Source organism: Macaca thibetana, chromosome 10, assembly GCF_024542745.1.
Source record: "Macaca thibetana thibetana isolate TM-01 chromosome 10, ASM2454274v1, whole genome shotgun sequence".
Taxonomy (NCBI): Eukaryota; Metazoa; Chordata; class Mammalia; order Primates; family Cercopithecidae; genus Macaca; species Macaca thibetana.
In genome coordinates, this window is record NC_065587.1 from 88,905,442 (window position 1) to 88,933,083 (window position 27,642).

General features: G+C 42.4%; 1 protein-coding gene across 1 annotated transcript in view; it reads left to right on the plus strand.

Annotated features, from left to right (window-relative positions):
* CFAP61 (cilia and flagella associated protein 61) overlaps positions 1 to 27,642 on the plus strand; it is a 291,671-nt gene that overhangs the window by 159,169 nt on the left and 104,860 nt on the right. The window contains exons 18-20 of the mRNA XM_050805793.1: positions 5,596 to 5,723; positions 21,109 to 21,207; positions 26,563 to 26,731. Of these exons, the coding sequence (XP_050661750.1) occupies positions 5,596 to 5,723; positions 21,109 to 21,207; positions 26,563 to 26,731 (396 nt within the window). The remainder of the gene's footprint in view (positions 1 to 5,595; positions 5,724 to 21,108; positions 21,208 to 26,562; positions 26,732 to 27,642) is intronic.

Genomic DNA, 27,642 nt, shown 5'->3' on the forward strand with positions numbered 1-27,642 from the left:
TTTCAGAAATTTTATTCCTAATGGGTTTGAATCTTTCCAGCTTTCATTTCCTTGTATGGACAGAGCTCCCTTTGAAGTCTTTGGAAGCTTTCTGTAAGAAAAGATGTATATACACATGGGTGTGAGCTGAAAATTGAGCTCATTGTTTTGCCCTTTTCAAACGTGTTTTTCAAAGATTTGCCTTTCATATTGCAGATGGGAGAGAGCATCTGCAATTTTACCTTGTGTAACATCTTTGCCTGAAAAGCTCAAAGTATTTGTAGACATTTTTAAAAGACTGGTTCCCATGTTTGCCTGCTGAGGAAAGCAGAGGTTCATGTAATTTACTTCCATTTTACACCCGAGGAAACTGGTATTTAGGAAAAAGAGGCTCAGAATTTCAACCAGTGGCAAAGTTAAGAAAACAAGCCCAAACCTTACCACCAAGCTAATGACACCCAGGTTAATGATCCCAAAGGTGGAACGTAACCTCCAAAAGAAATGCTATGATAAGAAAAAATTCACCATAGATAACATCGTGATCCATTTTAGTATGAACCTTGTATGTATTATGTAGGATCATTTGTATTTATTTTTGTCGCTTTCTAGTGTATCAGCCTATTTGTTGTTTTAATAACTCCCGATTTTGAATCTAACATTGAAATTGAGTTTCAGTAATGCTTTTATAGTCATTCTAACTCATTCTAAGTGCAGAAGAGAAACCAAACCACTTGCAGAAACACGGAACTCGGGTCTATGTATATCCAATGAAATTATATTTTGACCATTTTTTTTCTATACACACAGAACAGTTAACAAGTGTTAACTAAAACTCAAAACTATTTATTTAAGTTCTCTTGACAAATGTATGTGAATCATGACATAAACTCAACTGGGTGTGCACATCAACATCATTTTTACTAAAAAGATCAAATTTAATCCTGAGTGGTTATTACATCCAGATTATTCATTTGGCCATTTAAGCAAATGGGAATGAAGCAACAAAAATAATTTGGAATACAGAAATTATGTCAACACCCTTTCCAAAGGGTCCACGAAACACGAAGTTGATGTGCCTATTCTACCACTTACCACATGCCCCAAAATGCATGGCAGAAATTGTTCAGCTAAAAGAAGGCAAATGCTCAAAACACAGAGACATAGTTCCTGGCCTCTAGGAGTTAATAGTCTAGTTGCAGGGTGGCAGGCAACCAAATAAATGGATAAAAGCAACCACAAGCTCCTTCAGTAGTGACTCAGCTACTCACATGTACAGTCCTCTGTTTCAGAAGCTCATAGGGAATTATAGATAAAGAGTTAAAAATAAATATTTGCTCATTTCTATTCCCTGTTTTCCCATCTCAGCCTGTCTCCCCTCCCATCTGACCTCCGAATCTTCCACATTCCTCCCCGCCCCCCCAACCCCCAAGCTCAACTTTAGAATTTCCTAACAGGGGTATCAAATATTATCATTACTTCCTTTCCTACCTAAGCAATGGAATCTATGGTTTGTATTTTAAAGTCATTATGAGAGTTGACATCAACTTTAAGGAATTTCTTTTTTAGCTTAAAAGGTTAGCTTATACACCATGATGTATGGTTTGTTTTATCTTGCTGGGTTACTTGTTGATCTCTACACTTAAAATCATCCCTTTGTCGAGAATCGCTTGAACCTGGGATTCTTAAGTGTTTAAGAATGGCCACAAGTGAATGTCATAGGGTGGCAATAATTTTAACTTTTAGAAATGTGCAAATTAATGATAACGCCCAAATAGGGAATATGGGTATATGAGGGATTGAGACAGATGGAGTTGATAAGAGAAATATAAGAAAAATGCTAGTTAAAGAAATTTACTTATTGAATCATAGAGGCCACCGTGGCCCACTTTTTGACCTCTGCTACCGGATTTTGAGTATGCTCTATCCAGTGTTAAGAAAAAAGCCAGTGTCCTGGAATCACCATTACCCTCAGCGGATACCACAGCGGAGGTTGCAGTGAGCCGAGATGGTGCCATTGCACTCCAGCCTGGGCAACAACAGCGAAACTCCACTTCAAAAAAAAAAATCATCTATTTGTCTAAAATGCTAACCTAATGCCATTAGAAAAATAGAAATGTCTGGAAAGGATATGGAGGTAAGAATTGGATTTCCCATCCATGTTATTCCTGGTATGGTAGGTAGGTAAATAGGTTACAATTCACCCGGTTTAATCTTTGAAATAATTTTCCATTATGAGGATCATTTAATTTCTGTCTATAAAATGTGAGCCAAGAGCTAGGGCTTTTATTTTTACTTTTCTATGAAGGAAATCAGACCCAAAATAGAATCTCCAATGCATGGGACAGTTTTTGGCAGATGGTCAGAGGGAGGAAAGGAAAAGCTGGCTTGACTCATAGGATCTTGCATGTCTATTTTTCATTCCCATGAAAACTCATAGTTTGAGGGAACATAAAGGAAGGAAATATTCTGCTTTCATCAAAAAGTAACCTGTGCTTCCTGCTTCTGTGCAAAATAAACCCTTCATAAAGCAGCAGAAGCCGTCTTCATTTACAGTTGTCACTGAAGGGGGTTTTCAGGCCGGGAAGAATTTTTTTTTCCAAGACATTTAAAAACTATCTATACTAATAAAAGAAAAACACGATTTTTTCAGGTCGGAAGACCTCATCATACCTGGCGATGGATATGTTTTTAATTAAAACCTGGGCACAAAATTGGGTTGACTATGAATCATTGTGATGCCTGGCCGCTCTCCTGAGATACCCACCATCATTGGTACTGGTTGCTGGCTCTTGACACCGGAGGCCACTTTGTGTACTTAGCAGTTAGAAAGGTGATGTGTGAGGCCCGGCAGCTGTTGGTGTTACAGCTATTGTGTAGGAAACAAAAGCCATTCTGTTCTGTTCCCCAGACTGCCTTTGTATCACTGATACAGGAGCTGTTTCATAAATGAGGTATAATTCTTCACCGGAGAATTTCATTACTGCCCATGTTTCAATGTTAGCTTACACTTCCAACACAGAGGGGAATGTCTGAACATATCTCCTTTTGAAAAGAATCTTGGCTTCTGACCTCTGTCAAGATGCTTGCATTTTAAATCTGTTAACTAGACCTGCGATTAGATGCCATCATTACAACACATATGCTTCCCACCTTCCTTGCTCTAGACCACCCAACGTAAGGCTGGCTAAAATGTATTTGCTGTCAGCCTGCCTGTCTTGGAAATTAAGCAGAGTACAGTATACACTGGCACCCAGGTGAACCAGTAGGAACTAGATTTCTCGCACAATTCCTCATGGATCTGTCCTGGGAAATTCTCGTAGAGCAAATCAGAACTGACATTTATTTGAAGAACATGCACTTTTTCAACCAAATGGTATATTCATTATTTTCATTTAGAAAGTATATCAATCTAGGAAGTTTTCAGTAGCATATAAAAAACAAACTGGCCTAAACAATCAAAGAAGTGCAGTGGGCTGTGTCATTCTTCCCAGCCTTCATCCCTCCCTGGGCTGTGTCCTTTACTGTGTGATTTTGAGGTTTCTCCCTCTAAAGGTGAGCGTATTTCCCTAACTCATGGATGTTAGGCTCAGCTACATGACTTGCTTTGGCCAGATTTTAAAAGTATTCCTATTTTCACTTACCTTTCTTGTATTTCTGCCATTGCCATGAGAAGAACAAGCTCTGGCTCCCTTGCATCAGAGAAATGTGAGGCAGGTTTGGAATCTGCAGGTTGGAGCCAGACCCAGCTGAGTCCAACCTAGATCAGCCAACTTCCAGCTGACCCAGAATTGCAAGAGCCAGAATAAGTGACAGTTGTTTTAAGCCAATGCATTTTGAAGTGGTTTGTTACACAGCACTATTGTGGCAATATCTCACTGATATGTACTGCTTATATAACTGAAGAGTCCAAAGGTAGTATGGGTTTCAGGTAGGGTTTGAAAAGAATGCCTGTTCTGTTTCTCTGTGATTCTCTTGGGGCTTCAACACAGGATGGTTTCCCTCTTGGCATGATGACCATAACCATTTCAGGCTTCACATTTACACCACATGCCATCCAGAAAACAAGACGGCTTCTCTTCTTCAACTATCATGCAGAAGTCCTGGGCTTCACTCTGATTAGGTTAACTTAGGTCACATGTGTGTCCTGACCCAATTACTGAGGAAAGAGAATGGAGTATGTGACTTGGTTTATGTGGATCCGAGTCCCTCTTGAAAATGGGAGTGAGCCCAATATCTTCCAAAATCTCTGTTGTGCCAACTTAAAGGTGGGAGTTGTAGGGTGGAAATGATGTTGAGAGGTACAAGCAATGTTAATTATGGAGTCTGAAATCTCCCACTTTTGTTTTAAATTTCTATCAATATATTGTTTGGCTCAAGCCATTTTCCTTCCTCCATGTTGCTAGGCTATGTAGAGACAGAGAAATGGGATTTATGCTCTAGATCTGAGATGTTACCTTTAAATGGCAAAGCATATGGCCACACCCATGCCCCTACAGTACTGGAAAGTGGGTGGGAACCCAAATAAGACTTTACCATTATTCTGTCAGACTTCCAACTCCTGGTATCCCAGGATTTTAAGAAAATCCAAAGCAGGTTTGACCTATCAGAATGTGGAGATTTCTGACCCAGAGGATGAAGTTAATGCTGATGTAGTTAACAGCATGGGATGAGGTGATAAGAATATCTTTCCATTGACTTCTGGTCACCATTGTTTCCAATGAGAAGTCAGCTGTAATTCTTGTTACTGTCCAGACACCATAGTAAGCACCAAACAAAAAAGTATGTTGAATCAATGGGTTAAAAATAGAACCAAGATCTTTTGGCATAGATCCCAATGTTCTTCCAAGAATGCTCTATCACTTCTTTGTAAAACTTTACTTTGCACAGTTAATGTACCCCTTGCAGCTTCTGCAGGGAAGTAAATCAAATCAATGACTAATTCAGGCCATTTTTGTAAACATGGACATTAACATGATCACCAGTTACTTTCTGTGATTCTAAGAGGCCTCCCTGACTCTGAAGTATCTGAAAGGTTGAACAACCCTAATTATTTAACACATTTTTGCCATTTAATAAATGTTTGCCATTTTACAAATATTATTGAGCATCTACTGTCCAGAAGATACCGCGTTAAGTAACGTGAGGGACACAGAATTGAACATGAGCTAAAACTTATCTTCAAGTACCCAACTATTATAATTTGTTACTCAAGGTTTCAGGGAAACTGTGGACAGAAGAAAACACTTAGGACCTCTCATGGAACTGCAGATTCTCAGGGAGTAGCTTGCCCATCTCCTTGTAGTATCATTTACTGGTGGTCTCTAATCATTGAGGGTCTCCGCTCTGTATGAGACATCTGTCAGCATTAAGACAAAATCTTGAAAACCAGGCATTCTGATGTGACCTAGCTGAGATGTCAGGCATATTCACATATTCATACATTAATTTCTTAAAAATACCTTCCCGTGCATTTCACTGTGGCTGTACATGGGCACTACTGGGTTTGTTTTGGTGGTAATGTCCTGGTTAAATAACTCTACATAATTGGTAATTTGGGGGTATGAACACTGCTACATTTTCTTTGATTCCTTCTTTGTCTTTGTATTTTTTTTCCAGATCAGTTATGCTTTAAACCATACAAACAGAAAACTAACATTGGAACCTAAAATAACTGTCAATGCCAAGATCATTGTGGTCGGTGCATCCAATGTTGGAATTTCCTTCCTAGAGACATTGGTATTTTGGTGAGTTGTTTTATTCTATTGATTGATTGGTTTTTAAATAATAAAAATTATCTTTCTACATCTGAAGAGAACACCCTCAGAGAACAGACCTGAGATTGTTCGGTACTCCACACACCCTGCCTATGTGGATGAATCAATCAGTGAAAGAATATTCTACATCAGGGTCAGCAAACTATAGCCCTGAGGCCAGGACTGGCTTGCCAAGTGCTTTTGTAAATAAAGCTTTATTGGAACACAGCCACACTCATTTATGTGTTGTCTGTGGCCATTTTTGTGCTACAGTAGCAGATTAGATGGCAGACTCCTCTGCTGAGTAGTTGCAACGGAGACCATATGGCCTTCAGTGCCTGAAATATGTACTGTCTCACCCTTCCCAGAAACAACCTACTGACCCCTTTTCTAAAGGAATGTTTTCCTTACTGGCCAGATCATAAGAACCACCTGCAGCATTTGTTAAAGATGTAGGTTCTAAGATCCTGCACCCAACTTGCAGAACCTGGACTCCTGGGGAAGGGTCTAGGAATCTGAATGTTAATAGGCACTCCACATAATCAGGCAGGTTTGGGAATGAGTTTTGACTTCATACATTACAGTTTCAGAAATGGCATGTGGGCCAGGACCTTTCTTCAGCCCTTGAATTTTGGATCCCATGGAACAGGTAAAACCCTTCAGGGAATACAGAGGCCTATGCATCTCTTCTGATGCTGTTTTCTCATCCCCCTCAAAGCACTAAACAAGGTTTCCTTTCAGAGCCCATTTTTCTGATGCGTGAGGCTCAGGGATTTGCAGCATCCCCAGTCTCTCTCTCCATCTGCTCATTGAATTGAGCACCTCTTTAACAGAGAACACCCTGGGTTAGGGTCTGAGAACTTGGGATCATGGCCTGGCATCATCAGCACCTAACATGGAGCCATCAGTGTATTGCCTAGCTTCTGTCAAACTCGCTACCTTCATTTATGTTTTTTTAAGTCTCATAGATGTTTTAAAACCCTGACTTTGGGAACCACAGAACCCTGGATTAAGAGTCCAGTTTATCCAAATCTTTTGTTCAGGATCACGTGAAAAACTTTAGCTACCACTCAAAACTACAGGTGCTGAGAGGTAAGCAGGAGATAGGAAAATGCAGCCCACCGTCACTCTTCTGGAAGCCAGCAGAGTTCCTAGCTCAAGACAGGCGGGGCCTTGTGAGGGGCTGGGTAAGAAAATGAACGGAGGAAGTGACCCTCAAAAGGTGTATGTGCCTGGTTAACATGGAGACGAGCTAATCCCAAGTGGTTATTTTGCTCATTTAACATCACATTAACCAGATAAAAAAAGAATTGATTTTTTTCCCTTTCTAGCCAGTTTGTTCAGTTCTCCAGAACATACCCTTAGGTAACTAGAAATAAATTATGTGTCATTATTGAAGTTAGTAACAGAGTTCATGTGCTTTAAATAATGTGGTCAGTCTGCAGCAATATTTCACTGCAAGCATGAAATGATGAGAAGCACCTAGGAATATTCCATTCCCAGGGCATGCCACATTGTAGTCTGAGTGCTTTACTTATTCTGATGGGTCTCTGCCTTGAAAACTTTCGAACAGCAAGTTTTATGCAACCATTTTTGAATGATGAATTATCAAGGTGGAGCTGTGAAATTATAGCAGTTAAGAAGTTATCATAAACAGGCCTTAAATCTTAATTTAGCTATCTACTTAGTCATAATGTTTTGTTTAAATGATTACATTGAGACATATACGAGTAATTTTCTTTTTGTGGAGTCAACTTAGATTTAATAAAGACAAGTATAAATTTTGATGTAAGTATTGGGTTGATTAAATTTCCCAATCAAATAGAGCTTTTTAAAGCATTCTAAAATACTCATAATTCTCTATCATTATTACACAGATTATGTACACTAAAAATAGACTGGTATCAGTTTACGGATCTCTAATCCTTAAGAGAGGAAATAGTTTTCTTATTATTTTTCTCTAATTATCTTAAGTTAGCAATCACCATGGTAACCTACTGCTTATTTTACTTTCCCAGTTTAACTGCCATTTGAATTTAATTTTATACATGATTTGAGCTGAAATGAAGAAATACAGCTTTCACCCAACACTGACCACCAATAAGGATTGAATCTACATTTTGGAAGCAAAATTTAGGAAAATCAGCCTCCTTGTAGTCTTTTTTTGTTTGTTTTTGTTTTTGTTTGGAGAGAGTCTCACTCTGTTGCCCAGGCTGGAGTGTAGTGGAGCAATCTCGGCTCACTACAATCTCTGCCTCCCGCCAGGTTCAAGCGATTCTCTTGCCTCAGCCTCCCAAGTAGCTGGGATTACAGGTGCAAGCCACCATGCCTGGCTAATTTTTGTATTTTCAGTAGAGATTGGGTTTCACCATGTTGGCCAGGCTGGTCTCAAGCTCCTGGCCTCAAGTGACCCACCTGCCTCAGCCTCCCAAAGTGCTAGGATTACAGGCAGGGGCCACTGCACCCGGCTGCCTCCTTGTAGTCTTGAGCTGCATTGTCAGACTCAGCAGGCGCACCATCGTTCCTAGAAAATCCACTTGAGGCTCAGGACAGTAACCTCTTTCTCCAGAAAATCTGGTAATTCTGTCATCTGATGACAAAACAAACACAACTTTCTTCTTGTATTATTTCCATGTAAGAAATTATAAAATACATTTGGTCTTCTCTTCAAGGGACACCAAAAGCAGTTTGTGTAAATTTCTATGCTTTCTTCCCCAAGTGCTGAGGTGCTACTGGGAGAGCTGAAGTGCTTTACGCAAACTCACTACCTAATATACCCTAGGATGTAAGCTCCATGTGATGAGGGAATACTGCGCTGGTGTTCTGACTTGTTTTTAAAGTATGCTATTTTATCTGCTGGCTGTGTGCAGTTAATCTGCACAGACACATCTCCTTGTCTGTGGTTGTCAGGCCTGAGTCCTGCGTCTTGTCCTTCCTAGGGGGAGCCTCTTGGGCCCTCCAGCACCGGGAGACATGCGTGGCAGGCGTTTTCCTGGGGACACACTCCAGCATCCCAGTCTTTTACTTCCCCTGCTGTCCTCCGTGCCTTCCTGTTGTTGGCCCTAGTGATCCCCAGCAGAGCCTAGGAGCCAACGGCCCTCAGAGGCTTCTACAGTCTCCCTCAGCCCTGCGGGAGGCCTCCAGGGGTGGAGATGGGCAGGGGCGTAGAGTCATTCAGGGTGGGGTGGGCTCAGCTCATTGGTTCCCTTCCCCCTTGTCTTGTCCACTTGGCCTCTGAAGGGAGCCCAGGAGGAAAGGACCCAGGCTTCTTTCCTGTCACCTGCCCGGCCGGCGCAGGAGCGTGCACGTTTGTGGCAAGGATCAGGAGCTGGGCAGGGCAAGGCGAGGGCAATGGGGTGGTTCTCTTGCATTGCAGGGCATAGAGGAAGAAAATGCCGGCTTGTACTATGGGGTAGAGGGCCGTGAATTGGAGGGGAAAAGACAGATCTTAAGACATTCACTGTGAGATTATGTGTGTTCTTCATAATGCCCAAGACATTTAAGTGATACACTTGGATTATTTTTCAATGACTGTTCTTGTGATTGGTGGGTTTGTTCATTTGGCCGCCCTGTTCTTTGGGACTGAAAGTTCCTAGCTCGGACACTGCAGATGTCACGTGTGCGTTCTCCTTCTCAGCACTTCCATTATGAAGACTCTGTAAAACCTCCAAGCACTGGAGAAAGCAGAAAGAACTTGGCTGCAGCCATTAGCCCACCTCTGCTGCCAAGCAGTGCTGTGGCCCTGAGGGAGGTACTGTCCTCATCTGTGCCGAAGGAGAGTCCCAGCAGGGGCTCCCAGGTCCTGCCAGCCCGAAGGCACCACCACGGTAGAAACTCCACAAACCCTATGAGGGTGAGATCTGTAAAGTGAACTCACTATAAAGTGAACTTCCACCGAGTCTAGCATCACTGAACTCCTCAAATGCAGTGCTTTGACTATTTCAGGTTTCCACAAAGATACTCCAGAATCTTTTTTTTAAAGTATATAAATGCTATAGCAAAATAGAAGAAAAAAAAAAAAAGAAGAGGAGGAGGAGCCGGAACCAGGTGTATGCACCTCTCTGCATCCTTTCACTCCTGGTGTGACACGTGGACCAGCAGCATTGACATCACCTGTGAGTTCGTCAGAAATGCAGAACCTCAGGCCCTGCCTCAGACAGTGTCCCAAACAGGCGTTTTTTCCAGAATGATGCAGAACAGCACCTTGACTGTCTCCTGGGCCTGCGTTCATGGAGCTGAGGCAGTTGCTCTCCTCTTCTGTTTCAGCACATGAGTCTCTATGCTTCAGTGTTTTGTAGTATTTACTCCTAATTACGGGGAAGTTCCTTTTTAATCCATTATTTTTAACTCTTTCCTAATTTAATCCTGACGTAAAGAATCTTTTGAAGAGCCTGTAATGGCACTAGAAAAATGCTTACAAGAGTCGTGGATGAGAATGACTGAAAGCAGCCCAGCCTGTGTCCCCGCGACCCTCCGTGTGACTAGAACACTGATTCGCAGGAAGCACTGGTTGGTGGGCACTGGAAAGCCCGGGTTCCCCTTGTCTTCCATTTCCACCACTGAGAAGAGTTTTCTTGAAAACCAACCAAATCATCCCAGCAAAAGAGGCAACCTCAGACTTTCAGCCTAGACATTGATCCCCTCATCTGGTTGAATGTGTCGAGGTGACTAAGAATAGCTTGGACCAAGCAGGGCATGTTTTTAAAGCTGCAATTGTGGCAATGACCACAACTCCTGTTATCGGGTCGTGCAGTTCCGCACAATATCCGGCACAGCTGTGGGCTCTGGCAGCAGCCAGCCTAGCGCTGGCGGCTTAATTAGGCTTTTTATCTTTACATTTGTCTGAGGACATCTGAAACCTTCAGTGTGGCCTGTCACTAATTAGGTGACTAATTAAATAGTCAGTGCTTCCTTGCTGATCTCAGAGCTCAACCGCAATGGACAGGTTTGTGACTGTGACTGCCTGTCCTCTCGGTCTCTGCACGTGTGCTCCTCGCAATTGCCCTGTTCATTGCCCTGTGCTAAGACGGCATGGGAGTGAGGCCCAGGGCATGTGCAGGGCCGCCCTCCAATGTGCCCAGGCAGCAGGCAGCACGGACATCCACAGCGGGGGCGTACAGGAGACGGACATCCACGGGGCATACAGGACATCAGGTCTGGTGCAGAGGCTGGTCTGGTGGCCAGAGCAAAGGGGATGGTGGAAGGAGCTTTATGTGTCAGGTACAAGAGTCTCATTCTCCCCAGGCAGCAAGACTTGACATTCTGCCATCGGAGAATAATGATCCAGAACGCACCCTGGTGTCACTAATCACAATGGGGTTTCCTATTTGACTCCAATATTTAAATGTAATTAATGTTAAATAAAAGCACCTCCATTTACTGAAATTATCCACCCCTGCTTGTTTCAAGGTAACTTATCTCCTCATACCCACATTAGAGACTCCCAGAACAAAAGCAAAGCAATCCACTTTGAGCAACCTTAGGCCTTTTCGATGGGGGAAGGTCAGCTTATTGTCCTTTTTTTGTGGGTGCTTTGTGATTCTTTGGCATCAAGGGTAAGTAGGAAATGCATTTTTCATGATCACACACAGCACAAACCATGTACCTGGATCTGAGTCGTACACCCGCCTCCTCAGTCTTCATCATTTGTTATTGGATGATTTTCAAATAATCACATTGGTACCTGTCTTGGTTTGCATTCTTTCAAACCAAGCTGAAAACAAAGCATTTGGATACAAGTAGCTGATTTGGGAGTGATCCTAGGGAACTGCCTGAGAGCAGGGCCATGTGACAGGGAAGTGAGGACAGCCACAAAGCCAAAAGACACCCTTGTCGGTGGGTCCCCACTGTGGACAACTGAGGTCCGAGAATGGCCTTGGGCAGAGACAGGCAGACAGGAGACCCTTTTTCAGGTGAGCAGGTGGGCCAGGGTGAGGTGAGTGGGCCTCAACACTGTCTCTGGAGTGCCCTTACGGTCCCTTCGTTTGCTAAGTTTGTTCGGTTCTTCCTTGTTAATATTCTTGAAGTTGCCTTTTACTGAAACTTGGGCATAGACGATGATGGAGAAGAAGCTGTGTGGAGAGGTTTTTGTGGGTTTCTTGCAGTTCTAAAGAGGATGCAGGTGTACTACCAGAAAGTTTTGCTGGAAAAGAGATGGCATTTAAGGACCTTGTCTTGGCAAATACTTTATTTCTACTTTGGGATGGAGTTAAGGTTAGAATCAGTAGTTTTCAAAACATGGTCTGTGGCCCAACACCATCAGCATTGCCTGGGAAGCTGTCGGAGGTGGGGATACTCAGGCCCCACTCTCCAGGGACTGAATCCAAAACCTGGGGGTAGGGCCAGGCTCTGCTTTCCCAGCCCTGCAGGGGAGGTAGCAGGTCAAGGAAGTCAGAAGTGAGGAGTGGAGAGGGCCCAGGAGAATGATTCCAATACCCAGAACTTCAGTCTCCTCACCTGTGCTGCAGGGAAGGCATCCAGAATTCCCTCCTCACACACCGGCCTGAGCATTCAGTCAGGTAGCAAATGTCAAGCATCTGTCCAAAGGCCTAGTGCTGACACTTGTTAGACAGACACCTCCCCAGTAAGTAAATTTGCATGTCTAGACCCCCATGGAAGCCTGCATTGACTTTCAAAGGCGGGAAGTGACTGGGGAGCTGGAGTGTCCTCTATGTGGAGGACGCCCTCTTCCCTGAGGACTGAGCCGGAGGTGTTTCCAACCTGCAGCTGCATCTGACTCCTGGTGAGACATTCCCTGGAGTCTGCAGAACATCCTCCTAAGAGATTCATGTCTCTCAGATATTTAATGGGATCATACACTTCCTTCATAGAAACTTACATTAAACTCCACCCACCTTTCTTGAGACTCCCAAACGCTCAGGAGCCTCTCAGTTTTCTCCTCCTTGAACAGAGCCTATCAAAGTGCCATCCCTGGCCCGCCAGCATGGACAAAACTTGGGAACTGTTGGAAATGCAGATTTTCAGGCCCCACCCAGACCTCCTGCATCAGAAACTCTGGGAATCAGGCCCAGCAATGTGTGTCTTCACGAGACCTGCAGGGACTCACTCAGTCAATGCCACTAGGCCAATAGGCCAATGTGGTCTTTGCCCTTCCTGCCCCATCCTCCCATCCCCACTTTTTTCATGGGCAGCCTCACTCCCAAAAAAGCAAAAGGCATCGTACACCTTCAGCTGCGCACCCTCTCCCACTTCGTCAGCTCTGCATCCGCCAGTCACTTACTTTCCTCCCTGCGGAGGGAGGATTAGGGCCGTAACACCCATGCATTTGAATTCTTTTATCTTGGCACACATAAAATGACGTACAAGAGGACTGAAGGAATAAGGACATGTCAAACTGCCCCCGACTTATAGCATTTGATGTTGGGTAGAAATTTGGAAGGGAAGCCCAGAAAGAGCCCTGCCTGGAAACACAGGCATGAGGGCCCTCCAGTAGAGGTGACAGGTGGTCCTCGTTGCTGGGGAGTGGGAGGACCGTGAGCCTCTGTGTGAGACCCAGAGCAGGCAAAGCCATCTATGGAGCAGGTGGCTTGTGGAGACCAGGTTTCTCGCTAAGTGTACTTCTCTGAAGATAATGCCTTTCAAACAGATAATCCAACACTACCAGTATAGTAAGACATGGGGGCCTGAAAAAAAAGGTTTGAATTCTCCTTTTTATTTTAAGACCTTGTGGTGGAGGAAAATGTTGTGAATCACCTTGAGATTTTAGGGTTAATATTAAGTAACTGTTTCTATAAGCAACAGATTGCAAAAGTTCCAGGCTCTACAATTCTGCACATCACAGCCACTTGGATAGGGATGGGGAAGGTTGTACAAATATAGTTTCCTGGGACCCTGTTCCTGGCCTGAGGTGGGTTTCAGGAATATGTACAATATTTTTAATAGAATCCCCAGGTAATTCCGACATGCAGGTGGGTTTAGGAGCCATTTATGTAGACATTTGCTCAAAATTGGCAGTCTCATCTATAAGGAAACCTATTTCCCCCGTAATTGCTCATTGTAACTAACTTGTATTTATGGGTTTGTTTTCCAAACCACATTTTCTAATTCCTAGCAAATCATATAACTTCTAAGTCACATCATTACTTTAGGGCTTGCAGGGCCTAATTTTTAAGTTATTATTAGCATTATATAGTTGAACCCACATTCATAGTATTAGCATGCTAAACTGGACCTAGCAGAAAGCATTTCGCGAAGTCTCATGCTTAAACTGTCACCATTAAGAAGGAAGGCCCAAGAAGAAACCTGCCCATGTGGTATTAATAAAGCCTTGCTAATAGCCAGCCTTTGCCCAAAACATAAAGCTCTTCTTCATCCTCCCCCACCAGAAGTGATTCCACTCGAGTTTGAATTCCCATAACGCTCCATGATTCCATCCTTAAGGAACAAATTGATTTGTGTTTTGTATTTTGCCATCTCTCATGTGCAAGGGCTTTCTGGCTTGTCTTTGATAGCTGCCATCTTGGTATTTACATCTGGTATGTGCTCAGTATATATAAACCTATGCTTAAAATGTAAATGTATAATGGTTTTACTTCATAGACATAGATAAAAACATCATTAATCATTTCCCCTAGATTATAAAGGAAAACTCAATTTCATTTTAATCTGTTTTGCCAGAACTCCCAAATTTTATTCTTATCTTTTCAATTGGCATTTTCATTTTTTCAGTAAGGATTTCTGTGTTTCTTTTGTGATACATAAGTGTTTTATCTGAGATCCTGAACGTCTGCCTAGCCCCTTATCCTGGCCACTACGCTTCTCCCCTGCCAGGTCCCTGAGGACTCCAGAGAGCACCCAGGGCCCTCCAGGCAGACACTTCTACCTTAGTGTCGGGTCCAGTGTTGAGTCACACCCAGACTCAGGGTACCTTACGAGACTTACTCCTTGCCCCATTTCTCCACGTCCCATCCTGATTCCTACAGGAGCTCCAGGACCAGGGAGCTCTGACCCACCACCCAAGGTGGAGCCGGGCAAGATGGCACTCAAGAGAAGAGAGAAGTAGGGTCAGGGAGAGAGGTGTTAAGTTCTGTCTTACCCCACGAACTGCCCACTCCCTTCTGGATGTGCTCAGAATCCTCCATCCCATGCCTCCTCTATGGATCTCTCTCTTCGGTCTCCCCCTGGAGGTCAGAGTGTGTCATGACCGACAACTTTGTGGCCATGGATGCAGCTGCCGTTTAATTTTTACTAACAACAAAAATGAATTGAGTACTATTAACACACTCAAACACACACCCCATAACTCCTTAATATCATCTGATACCAGTCCGTGTTCAGTTTTCCCAGTGGTCTTAAAATTGTTCTTTTACAGTTAGTTGGTTTGGATAAGGATGCAAACCAGGTCCAAATATTGCATTTGGTTAATGTGCCCCTGAAATCCTTTTAAATACTTAACAATCTCCTGCATCTTTCCCGTTTTCTTAAATTTATTTTATTGTTAGGTTCTTGCATGTTAGAGAATTTATGATGAAATAATACAATGTGTGGCATTTACTTCAACCACAACAAACAGTGTTGGTGAGTATTTTAAAAGCAGCACAATGTTAGTAATTGCTAAGCTTCTTTCACCTCGTGTATATTTAAAATCCTCCAAAATAAAAAGTTTTTTAAAAGTAAAAAAATTAAATTAATGGCTCAGGACCTTGACCAAAAGTCTCTTATGATTTACACAGAAAAAAATATTGCTAAAGAAAGTTAAATTATTTCAGGGAAAAACTGGTAGATTCTCTTAATCTGCTGTGTACTTACAATATATATTTTGTGAGGATTTGTTTTGCCTCTAATATTGGAAGTTCACAGAGCTCCCAACTTTTAAACTCCATCTATAGTATTTTATGCCATGTGTTGTTGTTAAGACTGAATTAAATCTGAGTTATTTTTTAACTAGTAGAATATGTAGATAGGTGACATATCTATCACAAGCTAGGATTTATTTTCATTTGGCAAATATTTTTGTCACGTTTTGAACCATTCAGAAAGCAGAGGTTTTAGTAAATTAAATTGAAACATTTAGATCGATGTGGGGTAATAATTTTTTCTCTACATTATCTATTTGTTCAAATAACAGCATTAATTAAAGCAGTTAATTAAATCACTTGCTTTGGTTGCCTTTGCTATGCCTGCACCCTGCAGACGCACACAGACAAAATCAGCTAGAAAATAACTAGCGATCGCCTAGCGGGCTGACATGTATCTACTGCCCAGAAGGGTAAGCACCATGAAAAGTTTTATGTTTCTTTTATCATGTTCACAATAAATTGGCAATGTGACCCTCTTTATTTGAAGGATAAGGATGTTTAGACCTAATTTTGTAGCTGTCCTCCTGAAGCATGGAATGAAACACAATACCTTTTACTTATTTCCCTGGATACCCTAATCCCTCCCTGCTTTACAAGTATCTTTGAGCTGTTCCTCCCTTTGTATCCACAGCAACGTGAAATCCCCACTGGAATTATTTGCTGTGAAAATGCAGGTGCCCTTGTTTAATGTTTCATTGGCTTGAGCACTTAACTTGGAACTTTTTTTTTTTTTTCATGATATGGTGACCTTTGATTTTGGAGCTGAAGGCTCACAGTGATGTTAGATATTGTTTATATACATTAAGCCAACACCATTAGATCTGAGTTTATCTGTGGTTCTGCTGTTCCTGCCATTTCATCAAATGCATGCCCAAACCCAAGCTGTACTCCGTGACCCACTGTTCTATTTGAAGGAACTTTTTGAATATTCATAGGCGATCAAATTCAAAATCAGTCTATTAGAATTATGTATTATAAACGTCATGATTTTAAACCAATACTCTTACATAGTTACAAATTTAAGAAATTAAATATTTAGACATTGCTAAATCGGATTATAGAGAGAACCATCACAGCAAAAATATGAGGTTGGAGAAAGAAATGAAAATGCTGGTGATATTTTCATATGAAGTCATGAAAGGGCAGGGAACCTTCCCTGAATAGCAAGGAGGCTGATGTTACAAAGAAGGTTGGGGAAGTTTGGTTAGGCCCAACCGGAAGGATGTTTATGCCACGCTAGGGAATTTGGACTGAACAGTTTGGTAATCAAAACACTTACCATTTATTGAAAATGCACTATGTAGCAGGCAATATTTTAAGCATTTTACAGACAATGATTCATTTAATCTTCACAGAACCCCTAAGAAGCATTAGGTTCTAGAGCCACAGAGAGGTCAAATAACTTGCAAAGGTAAAAAACCTAGAAGTGCTAGAGCTGGGAGTCACGCTGAGGCAGTCCGATTTCTGAGACCGGGATCTTAACGAGTCTGTTCTGCAGCTACCTTGGTAAAATCCTTACCAAGAACAAAGGTAGGGATTTTAAAGCCAGAAACCGTTGAGATTTTATTTAATTTAAAAAGAGGTTTCCAGTAGCTGTGTGGAAGATGGGCAGAAGAGAGAGACTCATGCCAGAGAGACAAACCCTCTAGACAAAATGGTGAACTAAGGCAGTGTGTTATAGGAGGGGCGGGTTGCAGGGGCGTTCAAGAGATGCGGACAAGGTCAAAGTGATTGGACACGGTGGCCAATGTGGGTAGTGGGAAGGAGCCTGAGACTGGCTTCAAAATTCCTAGCTCGAGAGGTGGTTAGTTGGCCGAAGCTTTGACGGAGATAGAGGAGGAGTGGGATGAGGTGACCAAGAGCTTTGTTTGGGCATATACTAAATTTGAGATCCCCCTGGAGCATGCCAGTTAGGGCCGATAGGCATTTAGAAATTAGATTTAGAGCTTAGAAGAATCACTGTAGTATAGTACATTGTAGTAAATGTGTAAGAGGAAGTCCTGGTGGTGGATAACATCATCCACAGAAATAGGCATGAAGCTTGGGAAACTTGGTTAGGGAGAAATGGACAAAGGAGGAGGAGCTGGTAAAAAAGCAGTCATGAAAGGGAGCCTCAATTTAGACCTAATTTCGTCCCAGACAGGAGGTTCTGTGGTGACAGCTCCTGGGGGAGGCCTCCTGCATGGTCCCAGCCCTCACTGTTTCCTCCACCCCTGCTCCTTTAGGCCCAGGATCAGTGATGGCACCCACTGCTGCTACACAGCAGTAACCCTGCATACACAGCTGCCTTCATTCAGTAACACCTTGTGGAGTCCGCCATTTTTTTTTTTTTTTTTTTGGCCTGGATCCTGATTAATAAGGATCTTCTCGTATCCCCACCTCATTCTTCCTCCATGAGTCAACGAAAATAGAGACTTCTAGTTGCCTCCCAGTATTCATTCTGCACTTGGTGACAAAACCCTGGTAACTGTGGTTCTTGGAAACATCACTGTGTTTTCTTCGAAAAACTACATTTTCCAGACTCCCTGCTGCTCCCTGGCCATGTCACTGAGTTCTGGCTAGGTAAGCAGAAACGTGAGACTTTCAGGAAGGCTCCTTAATAGGCAGCCCTCTATGCCCAGTTCTCCTTCCTCTGCCTGTAATGTGGCTGTGATGGCTGGAGCTCCAGGAGCCACCTTGAACCCGAGGTGACCCTGAAAATGGAAACCACACATGGAGAAGCAGAGAAGCAGGTCATGGGCCCAGCTGACTCCGTGGATCTGTCCTATCAGCACGAGGCTGGTGATGTCCAGGTGTCTTAAGTATAGTTTTAAGAGAAATTTGCTCTCAGAGGGATTGAGAGAGAGAGAAGAGGAACTTGAAGAGGAGACAGGGTTAATGGGGAAACACGTCTCTTCTGACTCAGGGGAATGGAAGAATGCTCTAAATATGGTAAGAAGGAAACATAAAAATGCCTGGTGACCAGTCTTCATTTTCTTTATGACATAGGGGATATGCTCACCTGAGGATGAGGAAGGGGGATAGTAGGGATAATGAGGGGTTACAGTAGAGAACTTGAAGGCTGGAGAAAGGCCCAGAATAGCAACAATGAAGAATGCAAAAAGATTTTAACTTGGGCTAAAGAAAAAGAGTGGAAACCTGTTTTTTAATGTATTAAAATTCAAAAAATGCCTCTATCCCCCCCAAAATTTTTGTACTATATCATGATAGATTAGGTTTTTTTTAAACTACTTTGTTTTTTGGGGGAAATTTTAAATTGTACAACGGCATAATTTAGGATAATGCAGTGTGGTAGTTTGGTAATTTATAAATCATTTGATTCATGTTGTTCAGTAATTCAAATGATTCAAAACCAAAGGGATTGTCTTTGTAGTAAAAGATGTAGCTGGATAATTATTAAGCCTTCTATTTACATAGAGATGTAAAAAAGGCCTATATATAACTATTATTGGTATAACATAAACCACATTTCTATCACATAACACCCAAAGCTGGGATAAATTTTAACTGCATGTGAGTATAAACACTGATTATTATTAGCATTTTCCATTAAATGGTAATAAATCAGAGACAAGTAATCAGTGTGCATTTGTAGACTGTCAGCCATAAGTAGCTGGGTTAATTGTGACCTTTATGTTATTTGAAGATATTCAAATTTTTTATTCTTATTATTAGAGGATAAGATGCGCTCAGTTTTCTTCTTATCAAATAAGAATATTCATTCTTAAATGACACTCATCCTTAGAGACTTTAGAGCAAAACCTCTCATAATATTGAGCTATTTTTAAATGTCAGGTTCAGTTGAGTTTATTGCATTTCTGGCCTGAGCCATCACCAAAAGTCTCCTGCTTTTAGTGCTACTTAACAGATTGTCAGTAAATTGATAGCAGTTCCACATTTGGAACATTTCCAATCTTCTCATGGGAAAGGAGGGCAGGTGTTTCTCTCTGACTTGGTGAAGGCTTCTTTTTTGGCATTTGGTTGATTGAAAGGGAGGTGTGAACTAAGAAGAGATTTTAGAAAAAAAAAATCTCATCAGCATGAACCCTATGAAAAGATCAGCTCACCATAAAATTTTACTGACTTTAACTAGGGGGTGGCTTTGCAGCAAGAGCATCTTAAATCCTGATGGACAAACATGGAGTGAGCCTTGAGCATGTGAGTTCTTCAGAGGCCTCTACTCAGGTGCACTTTACCTGTAGAACTGGTTAGAGGGAGTACTGTGGGTGCCTGGAGCAGGGCACTGCCTGAGGCCAGCAGGCCTGGCTTTCATAGCTGGCACTGCTTATGAGCTTTGTAACCTTGAACAAATTACTTACCATTTCCAACCTTGATTTTCTTACATATGAAATGTGGATTAGAAAAAGCAGCCTCTCCCCTACCCCCAGCATAAATTGTGTAGAAGATTAATCTCTATGTGAATGCCTATGAATGTGCCTTGGGCTCTGGAAAGCCGGATGCAAATATAAAGCAATTTTGCTCTTAAAAAGGAATCCTCTAGAATTTCCTCCCAGATGACACTTTTTGGTACCCTGATTTGACTAACTGTGTGTATCTGAGTCTAATAAAGCTAATGTCAGCTGATGGGAATTAGATGACCTTTGGATCCCTCTGAACAATTTGAGGTCTACAGGACAGTACAGGCAGAGGTAAGGTGAGAGGATGCTGCCTCCAGACTTACTAGCTATATGGTTATATTAGTCTGTTCTCAACGCTGCTGATAAAGACATACCTGAGACTGGGCCTTTTACAAAAGAAAGAGGTTTAATGGACTTGCAGTTCCACATGGCTGGGGAGGCCTCACGATCATGGTGGAAGGCAAAGAGGAACAAGTCACGTCTTACGTGGGTGGCAGCAGGCAAAGAGAGAGCTTGTGCAAGGAAACTCCCATTTTTAAAACCATCAGATCTCATGAGACTTATTCACTATCATGACAACAGCATGGGAAAGACCTGCTCCCATGATTCAATTACCTCTCACAGGTCCCTCCCACAACACGTGGGAATTATGATGAGATTTGAGTGGGGACACAGAGTGAAACTATACCAATGGTCTTTGCAAATTACTTGCTTCAGTTCCACCTAAAAAAAACAGGGATAATAGTATTACTGACCTGACTGGATTGCTGTAAGGACTACATGGCGTAATGCGCCATGCAAAACACTTGACTGGAAGCAGTCATCAGGGTTGAGCTGCAATTGTTATGCTTCCAAGCAGTTTATTATTAATAGAAGTAGTCTAAAATTTAAACTTTATACTAAATTTACCTCTCTCCCAATTTGTTTTATTTAGTTTTACTTTGAAAAGCACATTTTAAAAACCTGTCTCATTACTAATGTGTAGCTTTTTGGAAGATTCTACAGTTAGCAGCTCCAGTGCCATCTTCCTTTTTTCCTTGAAATGGTTGGTTCTATTTGAAGGTTCATGCAAAGAATTAGTAGCTCCAAGAACAATTCAACAGTTGGATGACACGAAATATAAAGTTAAATTGAATTATGATAAACGTTTGCTAAATTGCACTTAACTGCTTATTCTTTTTCATTTTTCTTTTTCTTTAGCTCTCACTTGAAGTTTAATAATCTTACCCTGATTTCAACTCATGGACTCCCAGGAAAAAAACTTCTGGACACTGAACAAAGGAAATTTTTAGCCAGCGAGTATGAATTTTATTTGCTTTTTCATTCTGAGGCCTAAATGTTCTACTCTTTGTGCAGTCTACTTAATGCTAAGTAGTAGATTTCAGATTGGAAAAGGAGAAGTGGTGGGGCTTTTCTCCTGGAGTTCAGGCATCACTTAGGAGATACAAGTACCAGTGTGTTCACAAGCAAGTGGCCAAGACTGGCAGGCCAGGGCCACCAGTTTGTATCTGTGGGAAGACATCTGCCCTGTTCCAAACAATTGGGGTGGAGCCTACGGACCCAGCCAGCCCTGCCTTTGGGCTCTAAGTGACACTATGGGGCAGTGGAGGTTGGTGACTACATTTACATCCGACAGGGCACCTCACTGGGATATGGATCCCACAGCTACCCTGGCCATTTGTACTCAGCAGCTGATCAGGCAAAGAACTTCCATGCCAGTCTGGGTGAGCTTTATCGTCTTCATCCCAATAGAATCACTATTTGACAACATCTGTTCTGGAAAATACCATGTCTTTATCACACAGCTTTCATTCATTTTAATTTCCTGTAGCAAAACATGGGTAGAAGAAATATTAGTTTCTCTGCCTCTAGAAACAAGCTCCTAATTTTTCCAATAAGGAGGAAGGAAATTGTTCCCTCCCAGGGGATTCATTTGAGATTCCATGATGAAGGGACTCTCTTTCCTCTGTGAAAAAGAGTTGTTTTGCCCTCAAACAGTGAGAAAAAAACCACAACTTCCTTGCCAGCAGAACCGGGTTCATTTCCACTTAATAATTTTATCAGACTATAGATTTTTTCTTGAAGGATGTCATTATGGTACAAAAAAGGGCATGGGTTTGAGCCAGGAGGATGTGGATTCAGATCCTGCCTCTGCCACCAAGGACCTGGGCAAGGAATTTCATTTCTCTGAGCTTTGCTTTTTTTGATCATGAGCCGTACATGAGAAGCCAAGCTTGCTGGATTTTTTATTAAAATTAACATAACACCAACTTCTGGCCAAGAACACATTCCCTCCATTTCCCTCTTTCTAAATTACATGATTCCCAGGAAATGCTGGTTTTATTGGCAGCTGTCTTAAGAGGAACTTAATTCCATCAGCGTAGTGAAAGTTTCCCTCAATCCCATGTTGGGTGTGTGTCAGGAGGAAACAGCTACTGAGGGGGCTTTCGGCAGGTGTGACACTGCATGGGCAGACTGAGTGGGTGGAAGCCCCCGGCGTCCCTGCTGCTGTCCCTGCCTCCACATTCTCAGCACAGCAGCCAGAGCAAGGCTGCAGAAAGCTGGCTCAGATCACATCGCCTCCTCACAGCCCAGAACGGCACTATCCAATATGGTGGCCACTAGCCGCGTGCATTTAAATTTAAATTATTAAAATTAAATGAGATGAAAAGTCGGTGCCTCAGCTACATTAGCCGCATGTCGCCAGTGGCTACCATATTGGACAGAACAGATAAGAACATTTTCATCATCGCAGAACGTGCTGTGCTGCTCCAGCCTAAACTCTGTCTCCGTCTACTTAATTATCCAGCCTCACCTTTTATCATTTTTGCCCTTTTTCTCCCCATTTGGGCCACACCAGCCTCCTCGATGTTCCTCAGATGCAACAGGCAAGTCCCCACCTTGAGGTCTCTGCTTTTCTCTCTTAAATGTCACCTTTTCTATGGGGTCTATCCTGACCGCCCCATCCATTTGCAGCCAACACCCCAACACACTCCAGTCCCTCATACTCTGCTCTGTTTTTTTCTTGCTACTTAAATCCTCCTAAATATTGTATTATTTGCCTTCCGAAATAATGTTTATATTCAGAATCCATCAACTATAATATAAACTCCACAAGGGCAGAAATTTTTGCCTTTTTATTCATTGATTCATTGATGTATACTCAATACCTGGGACAGTCCTTGGCACACAGCAGATGCCCAGTAAATAATGTGGAACAGAGGAAAGTTACCTCCAGAAATACCTGCAAAACTCCTCTCAAGCAAGTGTTAGGGACTAAATAATACAGCCAGAGCCCTTTGCATGGGTAACTGTATGTCATCATATTTCTTAGAAACCACATATTTCAGTAAGATTGAACCATAAATAGGAGATGCCTTTCAAATGGTCCTCATAACCCCGATAAAGGAAATTATCTCTGATCATGGGGTTTCAAATGGAAAGGTGCAAATGACATTCATAAATTTAGTAATTTAAATCCCTGATTACAAATACTAATTTTGAACTTGTTAACCAGTGTTTTAATTTATTATTGTTAGAATTTTTCAACCATTTCTGTCTTCTTTCCCACCCCCCACATCCAGCCTCTTGTGGAGGTGCTAATGGCATGTCTGTGATGGAGCCAAAAGGAAGGCGGTGGGAGAGGAGGAACAGGAAGCACGAGAAATCCACTAATTGGACAATCAGCACTGATTAATTTGAAGTTAATTGTGATAGTCCTTTTTCTAGGAGTGTCACAATTAATCTTTTATGAGAATTTCTAAGGTTCTTTCCAGCTTGGAAGAGTCATGACTCCATGAGGTGCAGGTCTCCACTGACTCATCTGTGGCCCCCAGAGCTTGCTTCTAATTGCACACCTGGAGCTTTGGACTAGGCTTTTGACCATAAGGTTGGGGGCACTATAACCTAGAGCAAGCGGCTACTCATGTATGCGCTTTCCAGAAATTTCCCCATTCTCCATTTTTGCTTTTTTTCCTCCTCCCTATTATCTGTCTTCAGAACTTTCTATGAAGACAATCTTTCACATTAGTTTTGAGTCACGGTCGAGCTCACTTGAGAAACGTGAAGTTTCACCGATGTGCCTTCTTTGGTGCCTTCTCTCTTTTTGAGCGAAGCCTAGTGGAGGTATTTCTCTTACCACCAAGCCATGAGTCAGGCCCTGCTATGTTAGAATATTAAAGCTTATTCATTCTACTTAAAACATAATTTTGGAAAAATATCACTTACAGTCTTCAATATATAGTTTCACTCACCTGGTGACGAAATTAAGGAAGGTCCAGAATGGATAGTAATATCCAGAATGGGTAGCAATCACTTACACAATGATATTTTAAACTAAGAAATGGCCAGGTAATCCCAGCACTTTGGGAGGCCAAGGTGAGAAGATTGCTTGCACCCAAGAGTTGAAGACCAGCCTGGGCAACATAGGGAGAGTCCCATTTCTACAAAAAATTTAAAGTTAGCCAGGCATGGTAGCTTGCACCTATGGTCCCAGCTGCTCAAGAGTCTGAGGTAGGAGGATAGCTTGGGCCCAGGAGGTCAAGGCTACAGTAAGCCATGATTGTACCACTGTGCTTTAGGCTGGGTGACAGAGTGAGATCTTGTCTCAAATAAGTGAATAAAATCATTCAGTGTAGTAACATATTGTAACAGCAATCACCCCACATTCTTCAACACTTCCTTTTGTAAAGGACTTAGTAAAGTTTCCTAAAAATCAGTGGTCCCCAGTGCCATTCCCACTGGACAGAGCTTCACATTTTAACTCTCAAATATGCATTCTGACGTGATCAATGCTACTGTCCTACTGTCATTAAAAATATGATTGTCTTCACCTTCCGCAAATTTCCCCTGAGAGCCTTTATCTTTGGGCACAGCCTCATAAAACGAATCCCTGTGCACTAACTGTATTTAACTTTTCCTCATCATGGCTGGCTTACAGCAGGGATCTGGAGCAGGTAAGAACAGTCTTTCATGGGTCTCTCACAAATGTGGGAAGCCATGACATTTCCTGTATTCCTATAAAGCTAGGGAAATGGTTTTTACAAGAGAATTTCCTCTCACTATCCATTATTTTCCTGTGATAGGCCAGTCCCTGATTTTCTTTTCTTATTAAGAAGAAATTTTCTTGTTTTTAAGTTGTTTCACAGAGCTCTTTCACAGGTCCTGTAACAAGGTCTAATATGTCCCCATGACTAGAATTCTCTTTGTGTGGTAAGACCAGGCTTATGTGCAGATCAAAAAGAAGAAATGTTCTGTCATTACCACTTCAGAATCTTGTTTGCCTCCAAAGAGAGTAAAGAGGGTTCTGTCTCATTAATATTATTTAGAATAATACTCTTCACATATGCATCCCGCCTAACAAAGCAGCCTGTCTTACATTCTCACAGTCACTCCTTATAGCGGTCAGCGGTGGAGGCATGTAGGGAGAGCTCATTCTCCTGTGTTAAGAGGTGAGGTAACTGAAGATAGCAGGCGGACACAGAGTCCAGGCTTGTCAGCAACACAGACCATGGCAGGGTTCTTTTTGAAGGGGACTGTGCTACCAAGCACAGAAGTGGCGTGTGCCTCTAGTCCCAGCTACTCAGGAGGCTGAGGCAGGAGGATCACTTGAGTCCAGGAGTTTAAGACCAGCTTGGGCAACATAGCGAGATCCTGTCTCTAAAAATAAATAAATAAATAGATGAATAAATACAAATTTTAATGTTTTTATATTGAGAAAAAAGGAAGAAAAGAATCATACAGCCTAAATTAAAAGAAGCACTTAATGTCCTATTACCTTAGACTCTCAGTATTCAGAGCAGAATCACTAAAAGGTGGTTTACCTGAGGTCAATCCTTTCAGAAAATTCTGGAAACAACCCTCGCAAAACTCTTTAAATCCAAAGCCACAAGAAACTCACTCTTATCATATTACGTGAAAGCACACAAACTCTGCAACAGAGCCCAGAAAATGAAAGCCAGTGCAGCCACAGCACCCTGAAGCCACGGCATGAATGGCCATCCGGGGCCTGCTGGCGGTGGAAGTCTCCGTTCCTGGAAAATCACCTCTGCCCTGAAGAGTGAATCCCAAGGTCTCCAGGGAGTGTACTTGCTGCGAACGTAACTCCCTAATTGCTATATTCTTTAAGTAAAATGGATTTTGTTGTTTTGGCAGGAAGCCATATGCTAATTCTCAGAATGAGTCATTACTGAAAAGTATTAGCGAATAGGAAGGGTTCTCGGTATTCAAGGATTCTGACCCCTGGCTTTGGGAATCCTCAACAATGTCACTTTCTTCCTTCTCATTCCCTTTGAGGCTGTGGCCAAGACACCAATTTAACAACTAAAGTAAATTTACAACCACTATGAAATAGAAGCAGAAGAAAGGTATAATATGAGTGATTTCACACACACACACACACACACACACACACACACACCTCCCACCCAGTTGCTGGCTGATCTAAGCCAGGTGGAACAATTTAGCTTTAATGGGACGATGTCAATTTGTGACTAAGTGTTTCATAACGAAAAATCTCCTAGTATCAGTCCTGGTAAACTCACAGCAAGAGCACAGACTCAGCCCACTAGGGGACTTGAACCAGCTCACCAGATGTCTAATTAATGCCCGCTGTCAGCTGCTCAAATGTCACTTATGGAGCTTCTCTCTTTGCAGCCACTGTTTTAATGATAAAGATTATGCGCTGATGTCACTGTGCTCCTGGGTTAATGTCGTGGTGGGCAGAATGACCGGCATAGACCGAGCAGCCAAGCACGTTGTGCTTTCCACAGGCGAGATCGTGCTCTATGACCACCTCATCCTCTGCACCGGGCAGCAGTACCAGGTAAGGCCGGGCACAGGGGGTGCAAGCCATGTGTCTGGAGAGCTCCATGAGAGCCATTCATATGTTTACTGGGGCACACGCTCTCTGGGTAAAGAGCATCCCTCTGCCTGGACAGCTGCTGCTCTAAATTCATAAAAGCACCCTTCAGGGCCGCACACATAACCAGAATTATGTCCGCAAACCCTCCCAGAAACCCATTCCAAGAAAAACATTCTGCTCAAGGATAAAAATCACAGCAAGTTGGAGAAATGTCATTCTTTAAGCTGTTGTCCAAAAGTCTAACACGTACTGCTCGCCCTAGCAGAATCCAGACGCAACCAGGCATGCATTTGTGGTAAATTAATTTATGCCTCAAGAGGCTAACATTTGGCTGTGGCAATGGGCTCTCACGAAAGTATTGCAAACACGTGCACCTTCTGTCAACCCTTATTTTATTTTGTCTCTCGGTTATGAAAATAGGAAATCTGATTGATTGGTTTCCCAGTGTCCATGCTTTCCTTTCAGTTAAACTCTCCAGCCACATTTGAGTAAAGCATTGCGGGATACACCGAAGCTGTTCAGTGTCTCAGGGCAGCAGATTTTAATATTCCACTTTGTAGTACGCATGAGTGTTTCCTGTAGTCTACAGCAGTAAGATATTTCTCCAGTGACAAGAGGCTTACTCTGTAACTCAAGGATGAGGTCCTCGACCAAGCTTGCGAAACCCATGGTCCGTGGGCCCAAGGTGGCTTTCAATGTGGCTCAACACAAATTTGTAAACTTTCTTAAAACCTTATGACTTTTTTTTTGCAGTTTATTTTCTTCAGCTCATCAGCTATCTTTAGTGTTGGTGCATTTTATATGTGGTCCACGATGATTCTTCTTCTTTCAGTGTGGCTCAGGGAAGCCAAAAGATTGGACACCCCATTTAG